The sequence below is a fragment of the Brachyhypopomus gauderio genome, chromosome 1 (genome assembly GCF_052324685.1).
Source record: "Brachyhypopomus gauderio isolate BG-103 chromosome 1, BGAUD_0.2, whole genome shotgun sequence".
Taxonomy (NCBI): Eukaryota; Metazoa; Chordata; class Actinopteri; order Gymnotiformes; family Hypopomidae; genus Brachyhypopomus; species Brachyhypopomus gauderio.
Window position 1 is genome coordinate 35,166,888 of NC_135211.1, and position 25,435 is coordinate 35,192,322.

Consider the following 25,435-nt stretch of genomic DNA (forward strand, 5'->3'; position numbering starts at 1 on the left):
ACAGAGTTAAGGCTTAATCGTCATCAAGCATCATTAATCTGACCAAACCGAATGACTACAGAAATTAGCCATGGTGGTGTGCATGTGGATGTTGCCTGTTTGCTTGTGCGCGTGCATACGTGTTTAGTGTATAGAATGACAGAAAACAGGATGCAATCTGATTAAATGACCTCCAGTTGAGGTCCACAGAGCTTCCTATTAGGCAACCATCACACTCTGATGAAACATGAGATGGTGAGATTTCATGACCCTACGTAAGCCTTCTCAGCCCTTGTAAACGGATAGTTTTATAAAGCTGTTCTGATATCAGAGCACCTTTAACATTTCAGGCCTGGTTTAATTAGCCATGCAGCACTCACGGTGGCTCCCACTTGTGGTTGCTCTCCATCTGCAATAGATGGGAGGTGCTACAAGCCCTCTGGGGGTGTGAGGGGCACAGGATGTCATCCACGGCAGGTTGTGTGTGTGTGGGTGGGTGGGTGTGTGGGTGGGTGGGTGTGTGGGCAGGTGGTGGAGAAGTGGCAGACAGGAGAGGTGCTACTTTTAGCATGGGCACACAAATCCTGCCAAACTGGCCTCTGAGCAGTTTAGTGCAATCTAGTCTAAACCTGCACTGCTATAAAGATTGAAAGGAAAACTGGCCCTAGATCAGTCTTTAAAAAACGTCTGCTGGAGGAACAGGCATGCTCACGCTGGGTTGCAGGATCTGAGTCAGTTAAAGTGAATGAGCCTTGGACAGAGTGACTGGGACTAACGTGACACTTCTGCTTGGCGTTCTGCAGAACCCTGAACAACAACAACATTAGCGCTATACCGGTGTCGAGTTTCAACCACATGCCCAAGCTAAGGACCTTGTAAGTACCACACAAACACATACTGATACAGTATACAAATGCACAACAAAACCAATGTCACTCGATTGTAACTGTCACCACTTTCAATGCAATTCAGTCACCCGTTTTCCCACAGGACTGAAACATGTGCTCTTTGAACCTTAAACACGCCTCTGCTTTAGAATCATTATTATGATTGGGTCTTACCCACAAGCAAATCTCCAGTGAATTATAATATATACAACTGAGCAAGTACATAAACCCACAGTTTTGAACACCCCCCCCCCCCCCCACCTAGACAAATATGAACTGCATTCCAATCGGTTTTATCTTGAAGCCAATATTTAGCTCGTAAATCAGGCAATGTGAACAGACTAAAAACAGGACCCACTGATATATGTTTAGCTATTTCAAATTTCTAAACATTCTTTGTCAAACATTTCAGGCTTTCCAGCTGACAAGGGAAATATTTTTCACTGTGACAGATTGCAGACATTTTCAGACACTGAAACATTTTTTATGGCAGCTCTGTTGCCACAAAAACTGATTAAAAGACTTATTTTGGAGACACATTGGACCTTAATCCTTGAGCTTTTATGACATTTTATTTACTTGGAGAGGTCCATCTTTTTGGTCTACTCAGCAAGCAGCCCGGCAACTAGCAAAACCACCATCCCACAATGCTTTGGGCCAGAAGACACATACTGTGTCATTCCACGGAGTCTTGGTGGGCAGCCATAGGCCACACTGGGGTCTGTAACCATGCCAGCAACCATTTCCTCAAATGGCCTTCGGAAGACTCCAAGTGAACAAAACACACACCCCCCCGGGTCTATTGTCTAAATATATTTGCCAAATGTGAAAGCATGTTGAAATAAAGAGGGCTGTGCTTTACTGAAATTTGACAGGGAAAAAACTCTACCCCACATGATTCATTTTGAACCTAGTTGCTTGTCCCCCACATTAACCCAATTCCTCCCTTCCCCTGTTGTTTTTAGGAGTTACGATTTGGGAAATACAAGTAGTTCCACATAATAGGACATTAGACACAATTACAGATATGATGAACGTTCTGCATTTTTCCTCAAAGATACCAAGACATGAGGTCTTGAGGAAAGAATAGACTGTATTGGTTTAAGCTAATGAAATCCAGACAGCACTAGTGGCTTTCTCTCCACCCTGAGTTATGGATGTTGAGAGGACAAGAATGGAAAAAATGATTATCCTGCTTTTTCAGTAAATATGTTCTCACTGGTTAAAAAAACACACACTGTATATTACTGGAAGTTGGAGATCCCATAACTCCAAACCATAATTTTTATTTTGGCATCCTCTAATGTCAGGACATCCTGATAAGAATGTGTCTTATTAAGAGGAATGCTCAGTAAACTGGAACTTCACACATTTTGCTAACGGTATACTATGAGTAGGTACATCACATTATGTTTCTTATTGTAAGTGTAGCTTAACACTGTGGTGGAAAGACAGAACTAAAAATGGGTCGGGCCATGATCCTACTTACAGACTCTGACACCATGGGAGTCCAGCGTGTCTTCTCATACCAGGCAGGAAGAACATCGACAGGACTCTAGAATGGAGTAGCTATGGCAGCAACCCCCTGATTATGACTCACCTTTTCCTTCTGTAGCCGCCTGCACTCCAACAACCTGAACTGTGACTGCCTCCTCTCCTGGCTGTCCCAGTGGCTGCGGCAGAGGCCCATGCTTGGCCTGTTCACGCAGTGCTCCTCACCGCCACAGCTCCGAGGGATCAATGTGGCTGAGATCCAGAAGCACGAGTTCACCTGCTCAGGTAACCACCCGCCGACCCTGAACCCAGAGTGCATCTGGAGGTCCTCGTTTACTCTGGCATACGTGCCTTCCCGCCAAGGGGGAAATGAGGTTATTTGGTCTCAAGTTTACGACACAAGTTAAATTACTAACGTGACTGAAGCTTTCCTTGAATGTTAGTCTCAAGTATATTGGTCTCAAGTAACTAATTTGTGATTCAACAGGACATGATGTCATCACCGAGTCCTAGATTTAATGACTTGATACTGGTGTTACAAAATGTTACTTGATAAACCACTGAGTTGCTATAACTGACAGACTAGGTGAACTGCTCAGGTCTTTTACCTCAACTGAGCTTCAGGTGAAATGATCACAATTCCTGTGTAACCAGGTCAGGAACTTATTATTTATTTTGCTGTGTTTCTTGGTAAAATACAGCTAAAACCTTTCATAAAGAAAATGTTGTTCTTATAAAGATAGGTAATGGTCTCCGATTTCTTCATCATCATACTCTATGCTAGTAGCCACCACACACACTCATACTCAATAGAGACAGCTGGTAAGATCTCCATTTGTCTGCTTTTCCCAGATCAAAAAGAAAAAAAAGAATAAAAACTTAAAACCAATGGTAAAATAAGCTTGACTCACTGCCAGTTCTGGTGGGTTAATGGAGACAGGTGGCATGTTTGTGTTTCCTGGGGGAGTGCAGGTACCCTCCTCACGTTGGTTTTATCACCAAATCAGCATGCTGAGGCTGCAGGAGAGCCATTCTGGCCTACAAGGTCATCTACCAATAACAGCAGATGTTCACCAGAAGCTCTGAGTCAGGGCTTATGGTTTTTGGGAGCTGGAAGACAGACAGCTCATCTGAACTTTTGCTCAAGCTATTGAGGTCCGACCTCAGAATCCCAAGAATCCTGAGAATGCATTCATTCTATTATCTCCTGGAAAATGAACTAATGGTTGTTTGGAGGTTTGATTCCAACTTTTACCACTGTTTGTTAGGGCTTTTCTAGCACATACCATCATCATTGATTCAATCGTGTCAGTCGTGAATTGGGGCTTAGGCCAGAAATGTTTCAACTAAAGCGTCATACACAAAGGTCAAACTTTCATTTGCATTACTTTCAGAATCAGAATCAGAAAGATTCATTGTAGCCAATGTGAACATTTTTGTAGAAAGGGAATGTTTTTTTTACAGGTGTCTCTTGTTAGAGGAACCATTCACAGACTGGATTGCCCAGGGTTTTGAAAAACAGGTCTATCTCCTTTGAGCTCTCTAGGGATTTTAGTGAAGTAACAGTCATTCTAACAGCTCTCAGCCAAACTGGGCATGGTGTATTTACGCAAGACCAGGCCTGGTGTCCGTGACCCATGGTTCGTCACGGCAACTGAGCCAGGGAATCAGTACGGATACTGGGCCAAGGAAAAGGCCGAGCCCTTTTTACATGCCTCGTAATTTTCTCAAGACTGTGCAGCATGACAGGACATGAACTATGACGGGACATGAACTGTCCGCTGACGGTCCGTGAGCTATAGATAAGATTAGCCGTTCCAGAGCAGATGGAGAAGTAGGAAAGTCCCTGGTGGATCTGAGACTTCTAATCGTATGTAATGTGTGAGCTCCATAAGATGCTTAAGCTACGTTAGAAACCCACATGGATACTGTGTTGGAGACAATTATGATGAACTTAAGACATTAGCTTTGAATTGACAGTGAAAAGATTCATGTTCCATTCATTCTATGACCTATGATATTCCAGTCATACTAAAATAGCCCAGCCTATATAAAGGGAGTTGCAATTCAGATAAGGAATAATAAGAAAAGTCTTAGGCTTATCCAAGATGCGTTAATACCTGTAAGGAAGTTACTTGATTTTGGAAAGCACGATTATCAATTTAGCTACCAATTAGTCAAAGATGGTGAACTTCTGTGATTTGAATTGGCCAACATGTCTATTTAGCAGTTTGGCAGAGTTTACCCCTCTTATTTGCCCGATACTTGCACCGATGAACAAGACAACATTCGTAAAATGAATTACATGCATTTAACATCTTCAGTTCTAATAGAAACTATACACACAAGCAGTGAATATTCAACTTTAGTTCCCAAACACACACGGGCTTACTCCATGTCACCAGAGACTTGACCAGCACATGAACTCACAGTGTAGAGATCATTACAGAGGGACGCGTTAGCACACACATGCATGTTGGCTGCATTGCAGAGAGGCGGTGTGTGTGTGTGTGTGTGTGTGTGTGTTTTGGGACACCTGTGTGGGATTTAGAGTGGGATGGAGAGGTGAGTGTGGCACATGGTGCTGTTTGGATGCAAGCTAGCAGAACTTCATCACTTCAGACTTCATGGATGACTGGCTTGGTCCACTCCACATTTCCTCTTTAAACTCACACACACACACACACACACACACACACACACACACACCAAGGCACTTACACAGTGTTACACAGCACGGCTGTAAAGGAAAGACTAAGGAAAGAAAATATTTTGCATTTACTGATTCCTTCCAAATTTCCACTGTTTGCATTTCAGTTTTTTCCCAACTGTATGACCTTTATCCAGAAAGGCCTGTTCTTATCTTTCTCTTGAAAGCACTGTGTAGTTAAATTTTTCCTATTTTGTTTTGAAGTTTGGCTCACTCCATGGTACCATATCGACATTATTAATCTATCACACCGGCCAAAAGCAAAGTTTTATGATAGGTTAAGTGTTTGAATGGCTGTAATTAGATAAATTGACCATGAACTGGTGCCTGTTTCACTGCACACCCCTTTGGCGTTGAGTTCAGGTCCATCTCACCAGACTCAGCAGGGAGAACGGTTTGCCATGCAGAACGAGAGAGCCAGACAGTAGCACCCACCTTAGTTAATGTGTCTGTCTGGAAGTTTACTTGCGTTAATCTGTACCTGGGTGATGACTATGGGTAAATAAACACGAGTTTCTTTTTGTGCCTCTGTGAACTCATCCTGATCCTCGTGTCCGAGTTGGCGCCCACCGTTTCAGGTTTGAGGTTGGGAGCGATATCCGTGCAGCTTTTTTCCTGCCTCCACTCTACGACTATCCCGGTGTCGAAGCCGCTCAGACGCCTATTCCCCTCGGTCCATCTGCCAGATAAGTGTCTCTGGTTATGAATTAACCAGCAGGCTTCACCGCTCCCACCCGGCCCAACCAGAACTCCGGGAGAGAGCACGCGGTAGACGAATCAAATATTCATTGACCAAAAGGCTCCAAAGAGCCAGATTTTTGTATTGCAGCACAAATTAGCCCATTTAAAAGTCTGTTTTATTCGTTTTCTGGGTTAGACTGCCGACTGGGTATCGAATACCCGCGGCTACCTCGAGAAAGAACATGGCGAGACATTCGTATCATATGCAAATCGGCATCTTTGGTTTCAGACGGGGTTGCGACGAGAAGCGCTGAATGTGCATATTTGAAAGTGTCCCTTTGGCTGGCACAGCAGGGCCCAGTGGAGCACAGCCACACTGCTGAAGTGCATTAACACATCCTTAATATGCAGCGTATCACGTCAGAGATGATTTGACAGGACTCGTCCTTGGACGCGCAAAGATAATATTACAAACCCTTGGGGCATTCGACCTCATTTCAAGCGAGATATTAGCTTGAAATTCGGTTGGTACGTTTGCATTTCGTACCAGATATGTACCAAATATCAACCAGCTTAAAAACCCGTATGGGATCACTTGGAACGATGGCCTTTTGCAAAATGAACCGCATCTCATCAGATATTCATTCTTGCTTCATTTCCCACTGAAGCTTGCTAACATGTTGGTTCAACGTATAGTCGGACCTTCCTTCGCTCGGAGGGAACTGAAGAGCTCATGAACGTAGCACAGAGCGACGTGTTCTTGGTGTTTTCTGTCGTGGTTTGCGTTTCCTTCTCTTACGTCCTCCATCCACCCTCATCCCACACAAGTTCAATGTCAGGATCCTCACTGCTCTCATCCGTAAGACACTTGGCATATATTTTTAATCGACTGTTATGGAAACCGGCGCAGCTCATGTGACGAAAGGAAACGGCTACAGGCCCAGTCACGTTCTTCCAGTGTCTTGTCAAAACTAATGGCATTTCCAGCCAAAGTCATACACCGCCCTCAGCTAATGAGGAGCGGTACCGGGAGCTTCCTTCTGTGTTCCCACAGTGCGTCTGAGGCAGGGAGCTTTTACGTGGTGGCTCTGCCTCACTTCATCACGAGTGTTAACGTAAATGAAAATGGGAAAAGAGGAACAACAGGAAAGGGAAAGGATCCGGCAAAGTAGCAGATATATTAGCAACGTCATATTATTAGTCATTTCATTCATCATTTTACAGTTTTCAGTAAAATAAGCAGAATAAATATTATGGTAATGGTTCGACATCCAAAGACATATGGTATGTAAAAATGATTATTTTACATACTGGATGTACAGAGATTTCAGACCTGTCCAGTTTTCTAAAGAACTGTGATCTTAAAATACATGGCATGACTTGGAAATAACAAAAGTTGTTTTAGAAATGGAGGAATATGCACTGGTTCATTAACGCTTATATCTGTCAATGTTTGCAGGTCATTCCGAGAATTCCCCCTCGTCTTGTAACCTTGCCGCCGGCTCCTGTCCCGCCATGTGCACCTGCACCAACAACATAGTGGACTGCCGGGGCAAAGGGCTGACCGCCATCCCGGCCAACCTCCCCGACAACATGGCTGAGATGTGAGTATCTGCTGACCTCAGATCAGTACTGAGCACCTACAACCACCCACTGCTGACCTATGCTAGTGCGACACAGTTACGCTTCCGTTGGCTGCGACGAACGTGCCAGTAATTAATCTGGTGTCCCTCTGGGACGTCCAGTCGCGGCACCTGATAAAAAAGCGGTGACTTTTAACTGTGGTTGCGATCGTTGGCTTGAAGATGAGCTTTTTATCATCGAGCTCGAATGCATAGGGACTCTGTAGTGAAATATACTGGCTACTCGATGGAATTTGGCTCCCGATCACAGCAAGGCTCGACAGAAAGGGAGACGCGTCCAAACCCAGCCGTCCGTCTACCCAGGCTGGAGCTTGGCATCTGTGCTGAAGCAGATTTTGGTGTAGCGCAGTGCCCAGTGGGGAGGGCTTCCTCTGTTTCCCCCCTCATGCAGGAAACACATGTGAACACTTTGAAACCAACGGCGGCTCATCTGCAGATAGACATGGCTTCACGCATGAATGATTGTGAGCCCTGTTACGAAGACTGACCGCTCCTTGGTAACCAGTTTTTGGTACAACTGCTTTTTTCAAATAGCCCTCATGGGATAATTTTTGCATTCTGTCAAAAGTCTGCATAGCGTATTATGTACGTATCAAATATGGGTTATACATATTTATTAAATGAAGTCATTTAATAACGTATCTACAGTGTTAAGAAATATATTTTTCTGACAGGTCTTTTTTTATGTCAGTACAGTGTTCGTGTACATCAGTATAAGTGCTGTTGGAGAAAGTGCCAAGTGAGCGTGATGATGATGAAAGTGTGGTCTTGGTTGCATCTGCCCAGCACTGCCTGTGTTTGAAGCAGGAGAAAAGTCTTCCGGGGGCTGGTCGGAGGCTTCTGGCCACAGCTCAGCTCTGAATGGTTCTTGTCGGACTGCATTTCAATGGAAAGCAGCGTTCTGGGCAGCCAGTTTATTAAGCCGTCTGTGGTCTGGCCGTGTGGAGGAGTGTCGTGAGGAGGCTTTTCAGGAGAGGCACCGCAAGGAAACGTTATTAGCGTCGACGCTAAAGCCCCCACGTTCGCTTTCCTCTGCTTATGTTGCCATGAGAACTCTGGGTGCTTTGTGGAAGAGGCTATATGAGCATTATAATATATCTCATATCTCACATTCAAGCATTCAGATCAGTTTTCAGGTTTCCAGCCATCGTATTTCTTCCATCCATGTAATTCTAGTGTGAGTTTTAAGTTCCATAAACACATAGCAGCAAAGCAACCCCGAGGCATCTTTGAGATCCTGCAGGTTCAGAGGTGAAAGAAAGCAAAACTCCTCCTTTCACCTCATTAAGGCGAGGGAGAGGGTGAACTGGTTTCTGCATTTGAGGTTCTGAGAAAGCGACTGTTTAAAAATACACGCACACGGGTGTTCCTTAATAACCCTGACCCATTTTGTGAGCCTTGGCAGTGCCGTTCAGGGGGGAGGGTGCTGAGATTTTCGAGGTGGCATGGGAGTCCAGAAGAGGGGTTCTTGTTTGAAGTGCCTGAGTAGCCCTGTTTCTGTCCAGCCCTGGAGTCTCTCGGGGGGAATCTTCAGACGGGTGCCGAGGTGGACACACACACACACACACACTTGCGCACGCACCATACGCACACACACATACACACACACACACATGCACCATACATAGACACACACACACACACATGAATCTACACACACTGCAGAAAAGCTTTGGGTTTTTGAACATTTATCTGCATTTCCTGCAAGAGCCGGACTCTTTTCCCATGAACCCTGTGTGTTTAGGCTATGTTCAGTCAGGTGTGTCTTCTCTCTCCCAAACTATTCTATCTCCTTCCTCTGGCCTTCAAAAATTGTTCATCCATGACTGTCCAGGGAGCTTTTATTTCCAGTGACCTTGACAGAAGTCTTCACTTTTCAGTCGTTTCTGAAAAAAAAATCTCTTGAAATATGAGATTATTATATTCCCTTCCAACTTCAGCAATTTTAATATAATCTTGCAGAGAGGTCAAATGACGACCTGTGGGACAACAGCTCACATCTGCAGATATTAGAAGACTAAACAGAAACTTGTTGTGTTTCTCCTTTTAAGTAACGCTCAGCCAGTGGGCTTTTCTCTTTTTACAACGCCTGTGTCAGCCACTTACCAATATCCCCCAGTTTAACACAGACAGGCAGTGTAGCCTCTTGTCTGCACGTTTGAAGTTTTAACATGGCTGTAGACAGCCCCCACCCATGCCACGGCTGTAGACAGCCCCCACCCGTGCCACGGCTATGTGTCGAGACAGTCAGCACCACCTAGAACCCCCCCCCCAACACACACACACACACACACACACACACACACACACACACACACACACACACCGGGCAGACACACTGTGTCCAGCTTTCATGACTTTTTCCTTCTCCTTCATTATAAAAGCCGGTCTCGCTTACAGCAGGACGGCTCCTCCAACAGCTGCTGTCCTCGCCCGTGCCCTCGTAATGAGACGCAGAAGCCTGCAGGTCATTATTTTTTTTGTTGCAAATGTATGCTGTCGCCATCCGTGGGAGTGTGTTCGCAGCATCTAGGCTGACTGTAGCACGGCGGCTGCCACACAGCCCTCTGTTGCTCTGAGCTCTGCGGTTAAGTGTCTTTTCGATGAGCAGCTCCTCGGCCGCTCTTCAGATCAGAGCTGATGAACAGCGTGGCGCACGCTGGTGATCCGCAGAGGGGCTGTTGTGGCGGAGCGTTTCTCTTCTTACCTGCAAGTCCCAATCTGACCCTTAATCCATTTTAATCCACCATTCTCCAGGATTCCAAATCCACCACCTAATCTCTATGTCGTGATAGAGATTAAAGTCACCACGAGTATTGATCTGGACATTTTGTCTCACCCCTTTCCAAGCCCACACACATATATACATACACACACACTCACACATTGTAGATTCCCTGACGGTAAGTAAAAGAGGAGTATGACCGTCGAATCTCAAAGTGCTTAGGCAGATTACAGTAAATAAATTTGGACATACACTTATAAATAATATGCGCACAATTAACAGCGTTTCAAAATGGGACCGTCACAGGAATGCTGTGTGTCTATGGTTTGGAGTCACTGCAGTCCACACGTTTTAAATCACATCGCTGTAAGTTGTTCTGTGATGTTGAGCAATAGTCTTAACTGAAAATGGTCAGTGCCAGTTTCCCCCAACTTCTATCGTTTGGGTAGCCGGTTCCGATGCAGAAATAAGGGATTGTCTCCAAAGTTTTCTGAAGGCCCTTATTTTAAAGCATCGGCATTTAACCTCATCATCTCGTCATCCCCGCAACTCGGCGGCAAGGAAGGAGAGAGAGAGTCTTACAAATACTGCACAATTTAGAGGCTCATGCAGGCAAGCAGGGTCGGTTTGGTCAGCACCAGCGACCCAGGTCACTTCACAGCTTTTAAAATTCCCCCTTTTAATAAGGCTTAGGGGCCGTCAGGTCTCAGAGGCAGCTGCCTGTTTCGGGCCCCTCCGCAGGGGCAAAATGTGCCGTCATTAGGCAAAAGCTCCTAAAAAAACCCCAAAAGCTCAGCCGAGCCTGCACAGCCGCTAATGGGATTCTCAGAGGGCGAGAGAACCGAGGCTTTATTGCCTTCCTCACTCCATCCAGTGCAGCTGATGCTGATTAGGACAGTCCAGTTTCTGAAGGTTCCGCTGCAAGTGAGTGAAAGGGTACCGGGAGAGGGCGTGTGTGTGAGTGTGTGGGAGTGTGTGTGTGTGTGTGTGTGTGTGTGTGTGGGATTGTGTGTGTGTGGGGGGGGGGGGGGGGAGCACACATGCGATTAATAAGACAGATTTGCCGAGTCCGGACGATCCTTCCAGTTTAGAATCAGGGCCCTTGGCTCTGAACTCACTGGCTATTGTCTCACACACATGTGTACACACACACACACGCAGAGATTCATGCACAGCCAATGGCTCCCATCCACACAATTAGGGGAAAAGCCAAAGACAGTACATCATCAGCCAAACACGTACAAATATGAGACTTGCATGCTTGTAAATGATTTCATTTTCACAAACATTCAAGTTTTTGTGTTTGCATGTGTGTGCGTGTGCGTGTGCGTGTGTATAACACGCGTTAATAGACATGGCCACGGTATTTGTATGCATGTACGTGCTGCACAAAGGCAGGTGTGTGGAGATGATGCCATGGATACAGAGTCTGGAACTCTGTCTTGGAGAGATTGATGGTGAGAACCGATTGCCTGTAGCTTAATGCTAACTCCCCTACTGGGTGTCTGCATGTGGAGAGGATCCACAGCCATTTGTGGTTTCTAATGATCCCAACAGTGTAGTGGTTTGGAGGACCTCAGATTTCTGCAGTAAGTTTGTGGTGCTCTTTCACTACCGTATTATCCAGACCGCACAAGTACCAAACCAATTGGGTTCATACACCTCGACCCGTGCCTGCACAGGTTCTCACAGATGCCAGTTGCTGTTTGGACCTTTGCCTGTGTTGCGTTGGAGACAAACAGGGAGCACTTTGCGATTCTTAACGGTGAGGTGAGCAACAGGTCAGCTGCTTGACTGGTCTGCGTGTGTGCGTGTGTGCGTGTATGCGTGCATGTGTGCGTGGGGCGTTTATGTGGCCAAGTGCGTGTGTGTTTCTGTGTACATGGGGCGTTTATGTGCCTGCGTGCATGTGTGTGTCTGCGTGTGCAGGAGAAGGGTTTGGATTTCCATAGCATGAGCATGCTCTGGCTGCGACTATGGGTCGTCAGGACTACGGGTAGGGAGGGTCTTGACGTTGCCTTATGAGGCGTAGCTGCCTCACTGTAACCGCCTGGCTCGTGCTCACCCCCCGACCCCCCCACCCCAGTCACCATGGCCTGTTCTTTATCTGCCCTTAGTCTTCTTGCATTGCACTGTCAAGGTGTTGGAGTTGTAGCAGAAGCCAAGTGCTCTGTTTAAGAACAGAACCATGCTACGTCATAGGTACTCTGGCAAGGTGGTGTAAAGAAACGCTATTACACTCCTTTCTGTAAAGATAACTGCCCCCTAGTGGTAATCATTCATTATTAACAATGTAATTATAGTTTAATGGGATATTCTTTTGATGCGAACTGTCTAGTGCAAGTGTCTAGTCCTGTTGCTTACATGATGCTAGCAACTCCAAGGTTATGAGTTCAGCTCCCAGGGGGACATACGTCTTGTCATACAGATTACCATATGTAAGAATGTCTTGTCAAATTCCGTAAATGTCATGGTCTCTGGTTTAACACGGCGCACATCGTGCAGAGACCTGTTCACCACAGCCATGTTCAAGAGCAGAGATGTCCAAAAAGTCAGCCCAAGGTAACGGATTCTTTCTGAGACAATGTCCTTACCCCCCCCCCCAAAACAAAAACACCTCATAGACCTCTTGCAAATTATTTGAAGAATTCTTGTGATTTGCATTGCTATTTTTTCGTTGGCCCCACTACAGTACATTATGTAAATATTATCTAGTTAAGGCAGGGATAACGAGATGCACCTGACCATTACGCAATCTGGCCCTGGCTAGGGGCGCAGTAATGAGCTTTGTTGCCATGGCGTTCTTTTGTTGTCTGGGTGTCTGACTTGTAACAATGTCCCTCCCCTCTCTCCCTCCGCAGACGACTCGAACAGAACGGCATCAAGTCCATTCCTCCGGGAGCGTTCTCGCCTTACAAGAAGCTGCGCAGAATGTGAGTGTACAGGCCTGGCAATCCGTTAGAAACAAACATCTCAAGAAAGAGGATTCTTTTTTTTATTTTTTAATGTCTTTTGTGCTTTATCTGCATTAATAACTTTTATCTCTCTCTCTTTAGTCTCTTTAATTATTTTGTATACCAAAAAGTAACTGGATGTAATAAGTAATAGTTTTAAAATTGTACAGTGATTAATGTGCTTTCTCGTCAAACCCTGCAAATCTTTGAACACATTTCAGAAATATAGCACATAGAACGGATCCTGTGCAAAAGTTAAGCGTGTGTTGTATGTTACTGTATTCATGATGAACTGCAGGCTGAATTATTGCTGAATTTTAATGTAGGATTCCGTCTCAAGCGATTCTCTTCCATATTGTCAATGACAAAGGAAAGGAGTGGAAATCCTGATCTATGCTTTCTAGAAGAGAGAAAGCAACTCTTTCCTGACTCTGGAAAATGAAACCTAGTAAATAAGCATATTCTATTTTAGCACCAGACACATGACGTCTTTGGAGACGTTTGGCACATCAAGTCCTGGAAATAAGAAATGTCTTCGGAAGCAAAAGCACCACTTCACCTACAAGCAGGCGAAATAAAACACAAAAAGAAGAAAGTAAAATGCTTTGGGGTTGAACTTCCTCTTTTGCTGTTTTCCCAACTTGACACATTGCTCCGTATTCCCACAAATAAGCTACAGCAGTTCGTAGTCAATGGAGATGCTTGGTCTTGGGGGGGAGGGTATATATAGCACAGACCCATGCCTACAAAGCACATACGTGTGGAGGTGTGAGGAGCAGCGTGTGGGAGTGTCTCACTCCACATGCCATGAATCGTGGCCGGCGCGATGGCGGCCCGGCGGGACAGGGAGGTTTCCAGAGGGCTCCACAGCTCAGTGAGTAGAGCGGCCCACAAGCGTCCGCGGGCCAAACCTCGGCTTCAGCTCAGCTCCAGCCCTCAAATAGCAGCCATGGGAAAACTAGGAGAAGGTTTTTTATTTCCCCCATGCCACTCCTCTCACTCATCCTTTAGCAGCAGCCCCATGTACAAATGAGTCATGACCCTATATGACCTGTTTGTAAAAATAATGCTTATACGTCCCCACGTCCACTCTGCTTTTCCATTCGTCCCTCTTGGTGCCTCACTCAGAGAGAGCCTCCAATGTGTCGGGCTAGGGGTATAAAAATCAAAGTGTGTGCCTGGACGCTCCTGTAGGTAGAAATGAGCCACTCACCACCTTTCTGGAGCTTTTCCTGTCTTCCGTGTGTGTGTGTGTGTGTGTGTGGCTATGAAGACACGACTATATTGACCTTCATGGGGTTCATGCTGGCATGTTTGGTCACTTTTAGGTGCGAGACATATTTGCGGCTCAGGGAGACCTCCGCCTTAAACCCACGGCTAGCTGGAGGCGGCCCGAGGTGGGGTGAACGGTTCATCTCGCGGGCTTGTTATCCGCCCTGGGCAGCAACCAGGAATCCCCGAGGCTTCTGTCAGAAAACAAACATTCGTTTCTTCGAGAGTGCGCAATTTCAAGTGCTTGACCATAAAGCGGCGTAGACAGTTCCTGCCTGACGTACCCTTCTCTGCAGCTGTGTTGTCCTCGTAGCAAATACCTCCCCCTTCTCTCTTCTCCAGGAGCTCGCGGTTTTGAGACAGGCCGCCCATTTTAAAGTTGAAGTATTACACTTAATTCTGGTTGCGGGTGTGGGGTGGGGAGGGGGAGACCCAGTGCCTTATTAATAGCTCCACCTCACCACCTCCACTACCGGCCCAGAGGACGGGACCAGCCCACAGCCATGATGCCCTGGGCCCTGGCCCAGCTCCCTGTGGGCAACCACGTAAGCAGGCAGAGGCCACAAAGCCCCGTGCCCATTAACAGCAGGCCGATCCGGTGTCAGTTTGAGTATGTGCTGAGAGCTTTCTGGAGCTCGTGTGGAGACAGTCATGTGTGACTGATATTCGACTAGCGCTACTGTCTCGGTGGTGATGATGGTGGGGGGGTGGCAAATATGGGTCAGACTGCTCGTGGCACGTCTGCGTCTGCCGCTCTTTCAGGTTTATTTCTCATCTTTTTTTCTTTCTCGTCTTGTCTCTCATGGTCTCTTCTTTTGCAAATTTTTCTCTACTCGCAGAGACCTCAGCAACAACCAGATCTCAGAGATTGCTCCTGACGCCTTCCAGGGTCTGCGTTCCCTCAACTCGCTGTAAGTGTTTCTTGTCAAACTGTGTGTGTGTGTGTGTGTGTGTGTGTGTGTGTGTGTGTGTATGCAGATGTACATGTGCATGACTTTAAAAAATTGCATGAGACTTGTGTATGTGTTCTTGCCCAAGTAAACAACTGAACTTGTATATATTCCATTGTCCAAAACTACTTTTTTCATTTAACTTCTTGGTTTATTTTTATGAGTACATTTAATGGTTTAAACTACATATCTGTACACATCTAGCCTGACAGCTTGAAAGAGTTCAACTTTCTTGAAATATCAATACCAGATGTGTGTTCAGGGTTTGTATTCTTTCAGTACAAAAGCTGTTTCTCTGACCCACAGAGTCCTGTATGGGAATAAGATCACCGAATTGCCCAAAGGTGTATTCGACGGACTTTATGCCCTCCAGCTGCTGTAGGTTTAACAGAGTTTAACTTCCTTTGGAAGGACATACTCCTATAACAACTACTGCAAACACAGTTTCTTTCTTTCTCAGTTTTTTTTTTTTTTTTACAATAGCAAGCATGCTGAATCAATAATACAATTTAATCCAATTTATTATTACAGAAAGTAGTGTTTACGCCTTGTCCTGTTTGACCCACCCTGATTGGTCTGTCTCTCTCCTTTCTCTGTCTCTGTGATTGTGTGCATTCTCCCCATAGTCTTCTGAATGCCAATAAGATCCACTGTGTGCGTGCCAACGCTTTCCAGGACCTGCAGAATCTCTCTCTGCTCTCTCTGTATGACAATAAGATCCAGACTCTGGCCAAAGGCACCTTCTCGTCCCTTCGGGCTGTCCAGACCCTGTGAGTGGCAGCCTGTAGCACCTCTGAGCTCAGTTCAGAGTCCCACGCCGGAGCAGACTGACTTGCCTCTGTCTGATCCACCACACACCCACTCACCCATCCACTTACAGTTTACGCTAGTGCACATCGTGCATTATTTTCATGACGGATCGTGCTTCCCGGAGTACACACTTGACAAATGTACACAGGTACACAGCATTGCCACCCTGACTGGCTTTAAAACTGCACTTTTTCACCCAGATGCCTGCTGTGTCGGCAACCCAAAACATGTACAGGCTCATCACGTTTACACCTGTAACCTTATCTAATAACACAGCAGTGTGGAAGGGACATAAAGAGCATCATAAATCTTTCAGCCTGGTAATATTACCTTGGCAGGCACATCAAACAATAGCCCGTCCTCCACTAACTGTTCCGTACCCCGTGGAATATGAAGGAGAATAACCTTCAGCCCACACACTTTGAAATAATCTCCGAGCCTGCCTGTCCTTTGTCTTGTATGTTCTTGCCATTGTTTCACATCGATGCTGAGATGCCACTGGAAATAGTAGCGCTGCTGAACACACATATACAGATACGCCATTTAAGTCGCAATAAGTTCTTATTTAGGTCTTTCCTACCAAACGTGAACTCAACATTCATATTAAACTATGCCTAGAAAGAGTAATGAGTTGCCTTGGTTAAACAGATCATTTAGACCAAGTTCTGAGAATATGCTCTGGGCCCCTTTGTCCACTGACTTGTATTGCTCTGGTTTTAGACACATAGTTGGGCTGAGCACAGCTATGGTTGTGGTATTCCCAGCTACTGTGTGTGCCACTCATGGCCAGCAGTTCGGGGGCAAAGAAGGATTACACATTACTCAAACAGTATTATCAAATAGATTTTAAGCCCCTATCAGGAACTGTTCAAAGATAATTACGCCATTGTTTTTTTTTAAGCGTTCGCTTGTTAGCTTCTACAATAGCAATTTATGTACAAAGTAGATCACTGAAAAGTAACTACAGGAAGCAAACTGAAATATGATGAAGATTTTCTGTTGAAAAGTTGGGAACATTTTAAAGTAAATGTACATTAATAAAATTAAATCAAATATTAGTTATTGTATTAAGTGATGCTTAATACTGACGAAGTACAGCTTATACATGTATACATTTGGAAACTGATCTATTCTCTCCAGTTTTCCACTCATGATGTGGATTAGTGAGGAAACGTGAGCTGTTGTCTTGGATTAGTGAGTCATTGTCTCATGTCCACTATAGTCATCTGGCCCAGAACCCTTTTATCTGCGACTGTAATCTGAAGTGGCTGGCCGACTACCTCCGTTCCAACCCGATCGAGACCAGCGGAGCCCGTTGCGCCAGCCCCCGCCGCCTCGCTAACAAGCGCATCGGCCAGATCAAGAGCAAGAAGTTCCGCTGTTCCGGTAAGCCTGGGCCCTTCACTTCACTTTCTACCCCACCAGTCCACCTGACTCGTTCACGTCATACATCACCCTCGTTGCTTTAACATGCTCTTCTTGGTGCTGCTGTAGCCGCTAAACCGTACAGCGCCGCTTTCTACCCACCGGCCCCAGGCTACTCGATATGTTCCCAACAGAAAGTGATGTGAAAGTGATCTGGGGGAATGAGCGACTCGTGGTTGGGGACCTACACGGCGGAGGTGTTTGTTTTTTTCCCTCTGTACGCTACGCCCTCTCATTTCCATCCTCTGGCTTGATTAACAAATTAGCACACAGTGTTTCTGGATTCGCACGGAAGCCACGGAACGTTACTCAGGCGCGGCGCTGAGCGTTACGCACGCACGGCCCCTCTGTGGTCCAGGTGCTTTGTTTTAGAATATTGTTTCTGAAATAGGTTGGTGCCGAAGCTTAGCAGCCTGCCATGTATTTCCCCAGTGGTTTTTCTAACAACTGTCTAATCCGGTCTGGATAGACCCAGCCCTGTAAACATCGTCTCGGAGAAGGGTTTCAGTCTGAGCAGCTGCCCCTGCCAAACTTGCACTTTTTAAAGAACAGAGACCCACATGCATGCGCACTTGGCTACACTACTCTCCAAGGCCTGAAGATTAGACCGTTAGTGGTTTTTGGACTAACTTCACTTTGGACTTACTGAACTTCTTAACCATAGCGCTGGTACAAATGAGGGTGTAGAAATGCTTGGTGAAGTAAGCAATTTTTGTTCCAAATCCTAGCATGAAGCTCACCTGTAAGGCAAAAGCAAAAAGGAAATGTACAATTAAAGCACATTTTCAATACAGAACGTTTGGAACCATTTGTGTCCGAGTCTAAAGCTACATCCATTTGACTGCATTTGAATCCATTTGACTGCAGCCTAACTGATGTCACTGCTTTCTCCTGTCTCCATCACAGCCAAAGAGCAGTACTCCATTCCAGGTGAGTGGGCTTTCACATCCCATCCCCTTGGGTCTCTCACTCTCCCTTTCACCCTCTCACTCTTCCTCTCTCCACCACTCATTCCCATTAAACCATTACACTGCTTTGTAAACATTCATTCAGTAATGAATGGTTTCCATAAATCCGGTTCTCCAAACAGATTTGGATTCAAAACAAGCCGCGTTTTGCAATCCTGTTCATCTGGGGTTTTTTTTTGTAAGTGAGACTCCATAGGAAGTTTTTTTTGTAATCAGGTCCCTCTGCAGTGAAAGCAGTAAAGAAAAGTTCTAAAGGGGGAGGGGAATGTACCAGATCTCTATCTGAGGATGTACCCATCATCCAAGAAGATCATTTTATGAAGAGCAGTCAACTGAATGAAACGAAGAGCTGACATTAGCAGAAGGCTTTAATGGAAATTTAAGCACTGGAAAGATCAAAGAGATACTTGATTAATTCGCTATCTGTCCTCGGATGATAATGAAAAGCCGAAGGCGGCCCGGTCCTGCTCTGTGGAACGGCCTTTTATTAGATGAATAATGGGAGGGTTTATGTCATGAGGCAAAGTAACTGCCCTGAGGTTTTATGCTTGTACACCAAAGGCCATAAAGAGCCCATGCTGTCAGTTTCAGCACTCTCTCTTTCCCTCCTCCCCTCCCCTCCACTCCCTTATCCTCCCTTTTCCTCTCTATGCAATAAAAAGTTCACAAAGATAAACAGCCCTAGGAAAGCTGAAGTGGTCCGTGTCGGAAGTGCTCATCTCTCTGCTGAAGCCCTCAGTGAGTTGTGAGTCACTGTGAGTCTCTAGCACAGATGAGGGTCTTAATTGGAACTGAGCAACAGTGGCGAATGAAATGAAGCCCCACCAACCCCCCATGCACCCCCCCCCGAAAACATCAAAGAGCTCCGGCAACTTTATCGTTTCCTCTCATGCTGATTTTTTGTTGTTGCTCTACCAGGAAATTCCATTTCCACCCGTCACTTCCAAAACAGACACTAACCCAGATCATTAGTGCGTCTGAACTTCCTAAATCTGGGCATGGGTGTTTGGACCAATTCTGAGTCAAGTCCTTGCTGAGAATCACACACCAAAGGCAAAACAGGACTAAACGGATCTAGTCATCTTGCGTGTGAAATGCCATGGAAACAATTTGGCTGGGGGTAGAAATTAAAATGTTATTCATTGCTGTGGTGGCCAGAAAGAATCAAGAATGTACAAATGAATTCCAAACACGCTCCAGGACAGTTTTAACAGTTCTCTTCCATTTTAACAAATTTCTTTGAACAGCATTTGTGGGTTGAGGACTTTGGTTAAATAACAAATTAGCTTTTTTTTATTAAGTGGACTTGAGTGCGGTGAGCATGGACGTTTACTCCCACACGTTACTGCTGGGCACCCTCATGCCCGTTAACAGCTACTCACAGCCACAGCAGCAGCTACGCTAGTGCGCCATCCAACCACAGCGCACAGTGGCTCCCTCTATAAGTGGCTTTGAGTGGAATCGGAGTGTTCAATTATTGAGCGCCTGTTATATAACTGCCTTCAAGCACGTACGGTCCGTTCTTGGCGAGTCACAAACGGTGAGAGAAAAGTTGCGTTCTCTCGCGATCTCTGTTTTTAACGACCGGATAGCTTAAGTGATATGATGTATTATTTGGGGAAAATAATCCTTCTGCTTACTGAAATGTCCCCTTGGATCTCAGCGTTTCCGTTAAAGTACTTTGTTTCCGCAGTCCATGGTTATCTGGCAGAAACAGTGCCCAAGTAGAGACAAACACCACCAGTGTTTCCAACACACTATCCAAACGACAGCAGAAACACTGACAGGGCAAATCATTAGGAATCAGTGTGCTATGGGCAATGTAACATAGATGCTATATATAGATAAGATATACTAAGATGAAATGAGATATACTAGGAAGATTATTTCTGAATGGACCTTTTGCTCTGGTGACCCGTTGCACTAAGCCTAAAGTTTATCAGAGGATGGACGAGGCCGGGATATACGGCATCCATTGGTCAAAGAACTCCTTTTGCAACAGCGTTCGGTTTGGGAACCTTCGTCTGTGTTTCTTCAGGCTCGGAGGACAGCCGTCTGAACGAGTGCACGGATGAGCCTGTTTGCCCAGCCAAATGCCGCTGCGAGTCCAACGTGGTCGACTGCTCCAACCTGCGCCTCACCAAGATCCCCGAACACATCCCCGCGTCCACCGCCGAGCTGTGAGCACGCCGCCGCAATCCCTCCTTTACCTGTTCACTTCTCAAATGTCCGGCATGATGCAAGTACCAAATCAGGGTATCTTACCTGTAGGTGGTGTAGACGCACTAGCTGAATATTCATTATCTCTCGTTGTTATATCATATAAGGATGTGGTTTGTTTGAGGTTGTTGATGGTTTAAGCACTCATCCTCGACTAGAAGGGAACATGTGGGTTTTTATGTGGGATCTGCTTTGATATCATTGCTTACTGTTTTGACAGAACATGTACTGTTATCTGCCATCTTCTTCTGAACACTTTTACTCTGAACTCCTGTCCTGACATAAAGATTTTTTTTGCCTTGCTATTCTGAAGCCGTCTCAACAACAATGAAATCACGTCCCTGGAGGTCACCGGCGCATTCAAGACGTTGACACAGCTAAAGAAAATGTAAGAATGACCACCGAAGGTACAGTGGTGATCGCTTTTCAAAACAAGGTGCGACCGATGTACAATGTCACCGTTTCTTTCCCAGAAATCTGAGCAACAACAAGATTTCAGAAATTGAGGATGGCGTCTTTGAGGGTGCCTCTTCCGTCACCGAGCTGCATCTGACGGCCAATCAGATGGACTCTGTGCGCAGTGGAATGTTCCGGGGCTTGGAAGGTCTACGCATGCTGTGAGTTCACTCATCTCAAACTTGTAGGCTAACTCCCATTCTCCCTTGCCATGACATGCTAATTTGAATAGTTTTTAAATAGCATATTAACCGCAAGATGTTGGTAAGGACATGACTGCATTTACTTAAGTGTAGACTTAAGTTTCACTTGCTATTATGAAATAAATCATTTAAGAAACCTCTGCTTTTGTTTTAGGATGCTCCGCAACAATCGCATCAGCTGCATCCATAACAACAGCTTCACTGGCTTGCATAATGTTCGCCTGTTGTCCCTTTATGACAACCAGCTGACTACCATTGCTCCTGGAGCCTTCGACACTCTTCAGACCCTCTCTACATTGTATGTCCTCCACCACATTCTGGGGGGGTTTGAGGGGGGGTTTTTGCACACAGGCCAGAACATTTAGCCTTCCCGTCGGTGGCCTTGTAACGCCAGCTTGCACTAAATCTGACCATCTGTTTGACGAAGCCTTCCGAATTATCCGTGGCTGCGGCAGTTTCACCAGCGGCGTTGAATTTCGGACTAGTCCGATTTGCCCCGCGTACCAGGAGAATTAAAAAAATCTGGCTTTGATTAGCATTCAGGAAACAGACGTTGAGCTTTCTCCGGCTCGGCCGGTTCCGCCTTCTAATTCTTATTTATGTTCTTGTGGCAGGAACCTGCTGGCTAACTCCTTCAACTGCGACTGCCGCTTGGCATGGCTGGGCGACTGGCTCAGGACCCGCAAAATCGTCACGGGGAACCCACGCTGCCAGCGGCCGGCCTTCCTGAAGGAGATCCCGCTGCAAGACGTGGCCTTGCCAGATTTCCACTGCGAAGAAGGTAGAGCGCACTCTCGCGCCCCTCGCTAACTCTTGCGCCCCTCGCTAACCCAAAGAACAACACCCCAGCTGAGGGACGGCTCTGTTGGCTGACTTCTCAGTCAATAAATGTTTAACTGCTCTATCGACCCGTCGGCGGTATTTTGTTTTTTTTTTGTGTGTATGTGTTCAGAATTAACAGGAAGCTTTTGTCTCGCTTGGTCGTTTGTTTTTGTGGGTTCGGATCAATACCGTATTAGGCCGAGTTGGATACTCCCCGTCTTTATATCTCTGGGATGGATGTGCCATTCTCTCTCTTGTTCTTTTCTCTCTGTCTCTTTCATGTGGTTGTCTCCTCTATCCCTTTGCCTCTTATCTTAATCTTCGCCTGTCCTCTTTTACCCGTAAAGCACCTCTCGTGTCCACACCCCTGTTTCTCTTTCTGTTCCCACTTCATCATTTATCACCCTCTTTATCTCCCCATCTCTCCTTAAGAATCTCCAACCTTCGCCTCCTCTCTTTCTCTAACTTTACTGAGCGCCCCTCACAGCTCTCCTACCCCGGGTCCCTCCCTCTGACTCTCTCTCATCTCTCCGCGTTGCAGGTCAGGAGGATTCCAGCTGTGTGCCGCGCCCGCAGTGCCCCAGCGAGTGCACGTGCTTGGAGACGGTGGTGCGCTGTAGCAACAAGCACCTGCGAGCCCTCCCCAAGGGCATTCCCCGCAACGTCACCGAGCTGTAAGTCTGAGTGTTGCTCGGTACGCCGCCCCCCACTTCCTCCTTCTGCAACATGCGAACAATAGCAAAGCGTCGTTTCAGGTTGATAAAAGAATCAGACACTCAGATGAGCAGACGGGTGAGCCGGACATCCCGGCACCTGATACTGCGCTATCGATGGCCGGTTTGCTATAAATGGGAGAGAGAAATAAACAGTGGAGCGTCTCACCGCCGCGCTCCTTGGAGTGAGGATTGCAGGAGACGGGAGAGCTGAGGCCCAGGTCATTCTCAAGCTCCGCCTTGCGTGATTGTCGAGCACTTTTTGTACAAGCCAAGAAGCTGCATTCCCGATCAAAAGCTGATGCCTGACTCACACCTCCATGGACTAGCGTGTATGTTGCCTTTATCTGGGCATCTGGAAGCCTCCTTCTGCTTGATGTTTTTACCCCCAACACAGACATAATGCTCCCTGTTCCCAGCTCTCTTGAGTTCCCCCAATGGGCCCTTGGCAACAAAGGAGCCTGCCACGGGCATGACCCCATGGGAGGAGCGGATTGGATGTGAAGGGGTCAGCCAATTTCATTTAACCACCACCACCAGCAAGTCACACCCTCCTGGTGGCATCTATTGTGTTGTCGACTCCAAAATACATACTGGGAGGGGTGATGGGAGGGACTGGGAGGGGGCACAGTGGAGCAGAGGTGTTAAAGTCCTCTTCCTGTGTGTGCGTGTGTGTGTGGGTGTGTTTGAGGGAGTGACACATTCCACAAACAGGCACGCCACAAAGCATGTGGTCATCAATCATTCAGACACATGTATACAATGCTAAACACGCAGGCTGTGCTGCATGCACACATCAGTGTAAAAGGCCCACAGGCCCATCTGAGGCCCACAGAGTTACACAAACACACACACACACATAGATGTACACAAAACATCACAGCCTATCGAATAGGGTCAAGCTAATACAAACAAACTTGGCAAAAGAGTCTATTGTCAAGGAGAAGAGAGATGCTTTCTCACCGATCATATGAGAAGAGGACAGGCCTTTAACTGTGACTGCTTCTCTCTGCAGGTACCTGGATGGCAACCAGTTCAGCACAGTGCCGAAAGAGCTCGCCGCCTTCAAGTATCTGCAGCTGGTGTGAGTACCAACCCATGTGTCACATTACGTCACTTGAAGTCTGCCATTCTTTAAGATGAAATTATTTGCATTGAAGGAATTGCTGAATTGGGTCTTCCTTCATTTTTAGGGACCTGAGCAACAACAAAATCAATTCCTTGACAAACTCTTCCTTCGCCAACATGAGCCAACTCACCACCCTGTACGTTCCCTCCATTTATGAGCAGCTATTTCATAACTGGAATAGAATAACTGCACGCGCAAATATGGTTAACAGTGCATCCTGCCTGCTAACTTAAAATATTATGTTCTGCGCATGAAATTTATCATGTATGAAATTTTCCAGTTTTTAAAGCGACCCTTAAATATTCAGTACCATAATGCAAAGTCATAATTGAAGGACTCTTCCCTGGCTCTGTTTACCCCTCTACAGGATTCTGAGTTACAACGCGCTGCGGTGCATTCCGGCTCTTGCCTTTGCGGGTCTGCGATCACTCCGCCTGCTGTACGTCTCACTCCCTGCATTCCAGCTCAAATGATGCGCTCTACTCCAAAACACACTACTCCGAAACACTCTATCTACTGCAAAACACTCTACTGCAAAACACTCTACTGCAAAACACTCTACTCCATAACACACTACTCCATAACACACTACTCCAAAGCACTCTACTCCAAAACACTTTGTCTTGCACAACTTGGGAGCAGTGTCCAGATCTCCAGTGTCCCAAGGTGTCAGTGTGAGGCTTTGGATTAAAAAAAATCAACTGGGAGGCTGGTGTGGGTGGAGATGGAGATGCTGGAACCTTCCAGTGATTCTAGAGCTCCTTACATGGAAGTTAATATTCCACGTCTACATCTTCTCAGAATGGGAGTACAAATACAGGGTTCTGTGTTTTGTAGTCACGTGTGCACAGCTATACCATCAGACCATGTCTGACCCCAGACTATTGTTACTGTGATTTTAGGGGTCCAGATTTTAGCCTGGTGACACTGAAGATGATTTCCAACTTTAAGAGGCACATAGATGATGTCAGTACGCTGACATGCACATTAAATGTTCTGCAGCGTTAAGGAGAGGAAATACTAAGGGTTACCAAACTGTTTGGAGACCACTCCCCCCTCCCACACACAAACACACACACACCACCACCACCACTGCATGCAGGCGAAACGAAAAGACATCTGTGAGTGGGGCTGTCTCAGGAGACGGTGAGGACACTGACAGATGGGAGAGTGTGTGTGTGTCTGTCTGTCCATGTGTGCAACGCACGAGCGTGTTTGTGTGCGTGCGTGCGTGTGAGTGTGCGGGTGGGTGTGTGTGTGTGTGTGTGTGACCTTTATCTCAGCCCCGTTGCCTGTTTGCATGTTATGGGGCCAGAGAAGCAGCAAAACTGTGACATGTGGTCCATCAGACACGCTGCAACAAAGCCATGAACACCCCCCACTCTTTTATGGCT

The 25,435-nt window shown here is 46.3% G+C and overlaps 1 protein-coding gene across 4 annotated transcripts in view; it reads left to right on the forward strand.

Annotated features, from left to right (window-relative positions):
* Positions 1–25,435, forward strand: part of LOC143518849 (slit homolog 1 protein-like) — an 89,625-nt gene that overhangs the window by 49,252 nt on the left and 14,938 nt on the right. For 2 of the 4 annotated variants that reach the window (XM_077011678.1, XM_077011694.1), the window contains exons 7-24: positions 783–854; positions 2,482–2,645; positions 7,211–7,355; positions 12,981–13,052; positions 15,185–15,256; positions 15,602–15,673; positions 15,922–16,065; positions 17,328–17,491; positions 18,437–18,460; positions 20,537–20,678; positions 21,032–21,106; positions 21,192–21,335; positions 21,532–21,675; positions 21,992–22,158; positions 22,741–22,873; positions 23,928–23,996; positions 24,106–24,177; positions 24,409–24,480. In XM_077011678.1, the coding sequence (XP_076867793.1) occupies positions 783–854; positions 2,482–2,645; positions 7,211–7,355; positions 12,981–13,052; positions 15,185–15,256; positions 15,602–15,673; positions 15,922–16,065; positions 17,328–17,491; positions 18,437–18,460; positions 20,537–20,678; positions 21,032–21,106; positions 21,192–21,335; positions 21,532–21,675; positions 21,992–22,158; positions 22,741–22,873; positions 23,928–23,996; positions 24,106–24,177; positions 24,409–24,480 (1,947 nt within the window). The remainder of the gene's footprint in view (positions 1–782; positions 855–2,481; positions 2,646–7,210; positions 7,356–12,980; positions 13,053–15,184; positions 15,257–15,601; positions 15,674–15,921; positions 16,066–17,327; positions 17,492–18,436; positions 18,461–20,536; positions 20,679–21,031; positions 21,107–21,191; positions 21,336–21,531; positions 21,676–21,991; positions 22,159–22,740; positions 22,874–23,927; positions 23,997–24,105; positions 24,178–24,408; positions 24,481–25,435) is intronic. The other 2 variants (XM_077011688.1, XM_077011700.1) reach the window with 1 other exon arrangement.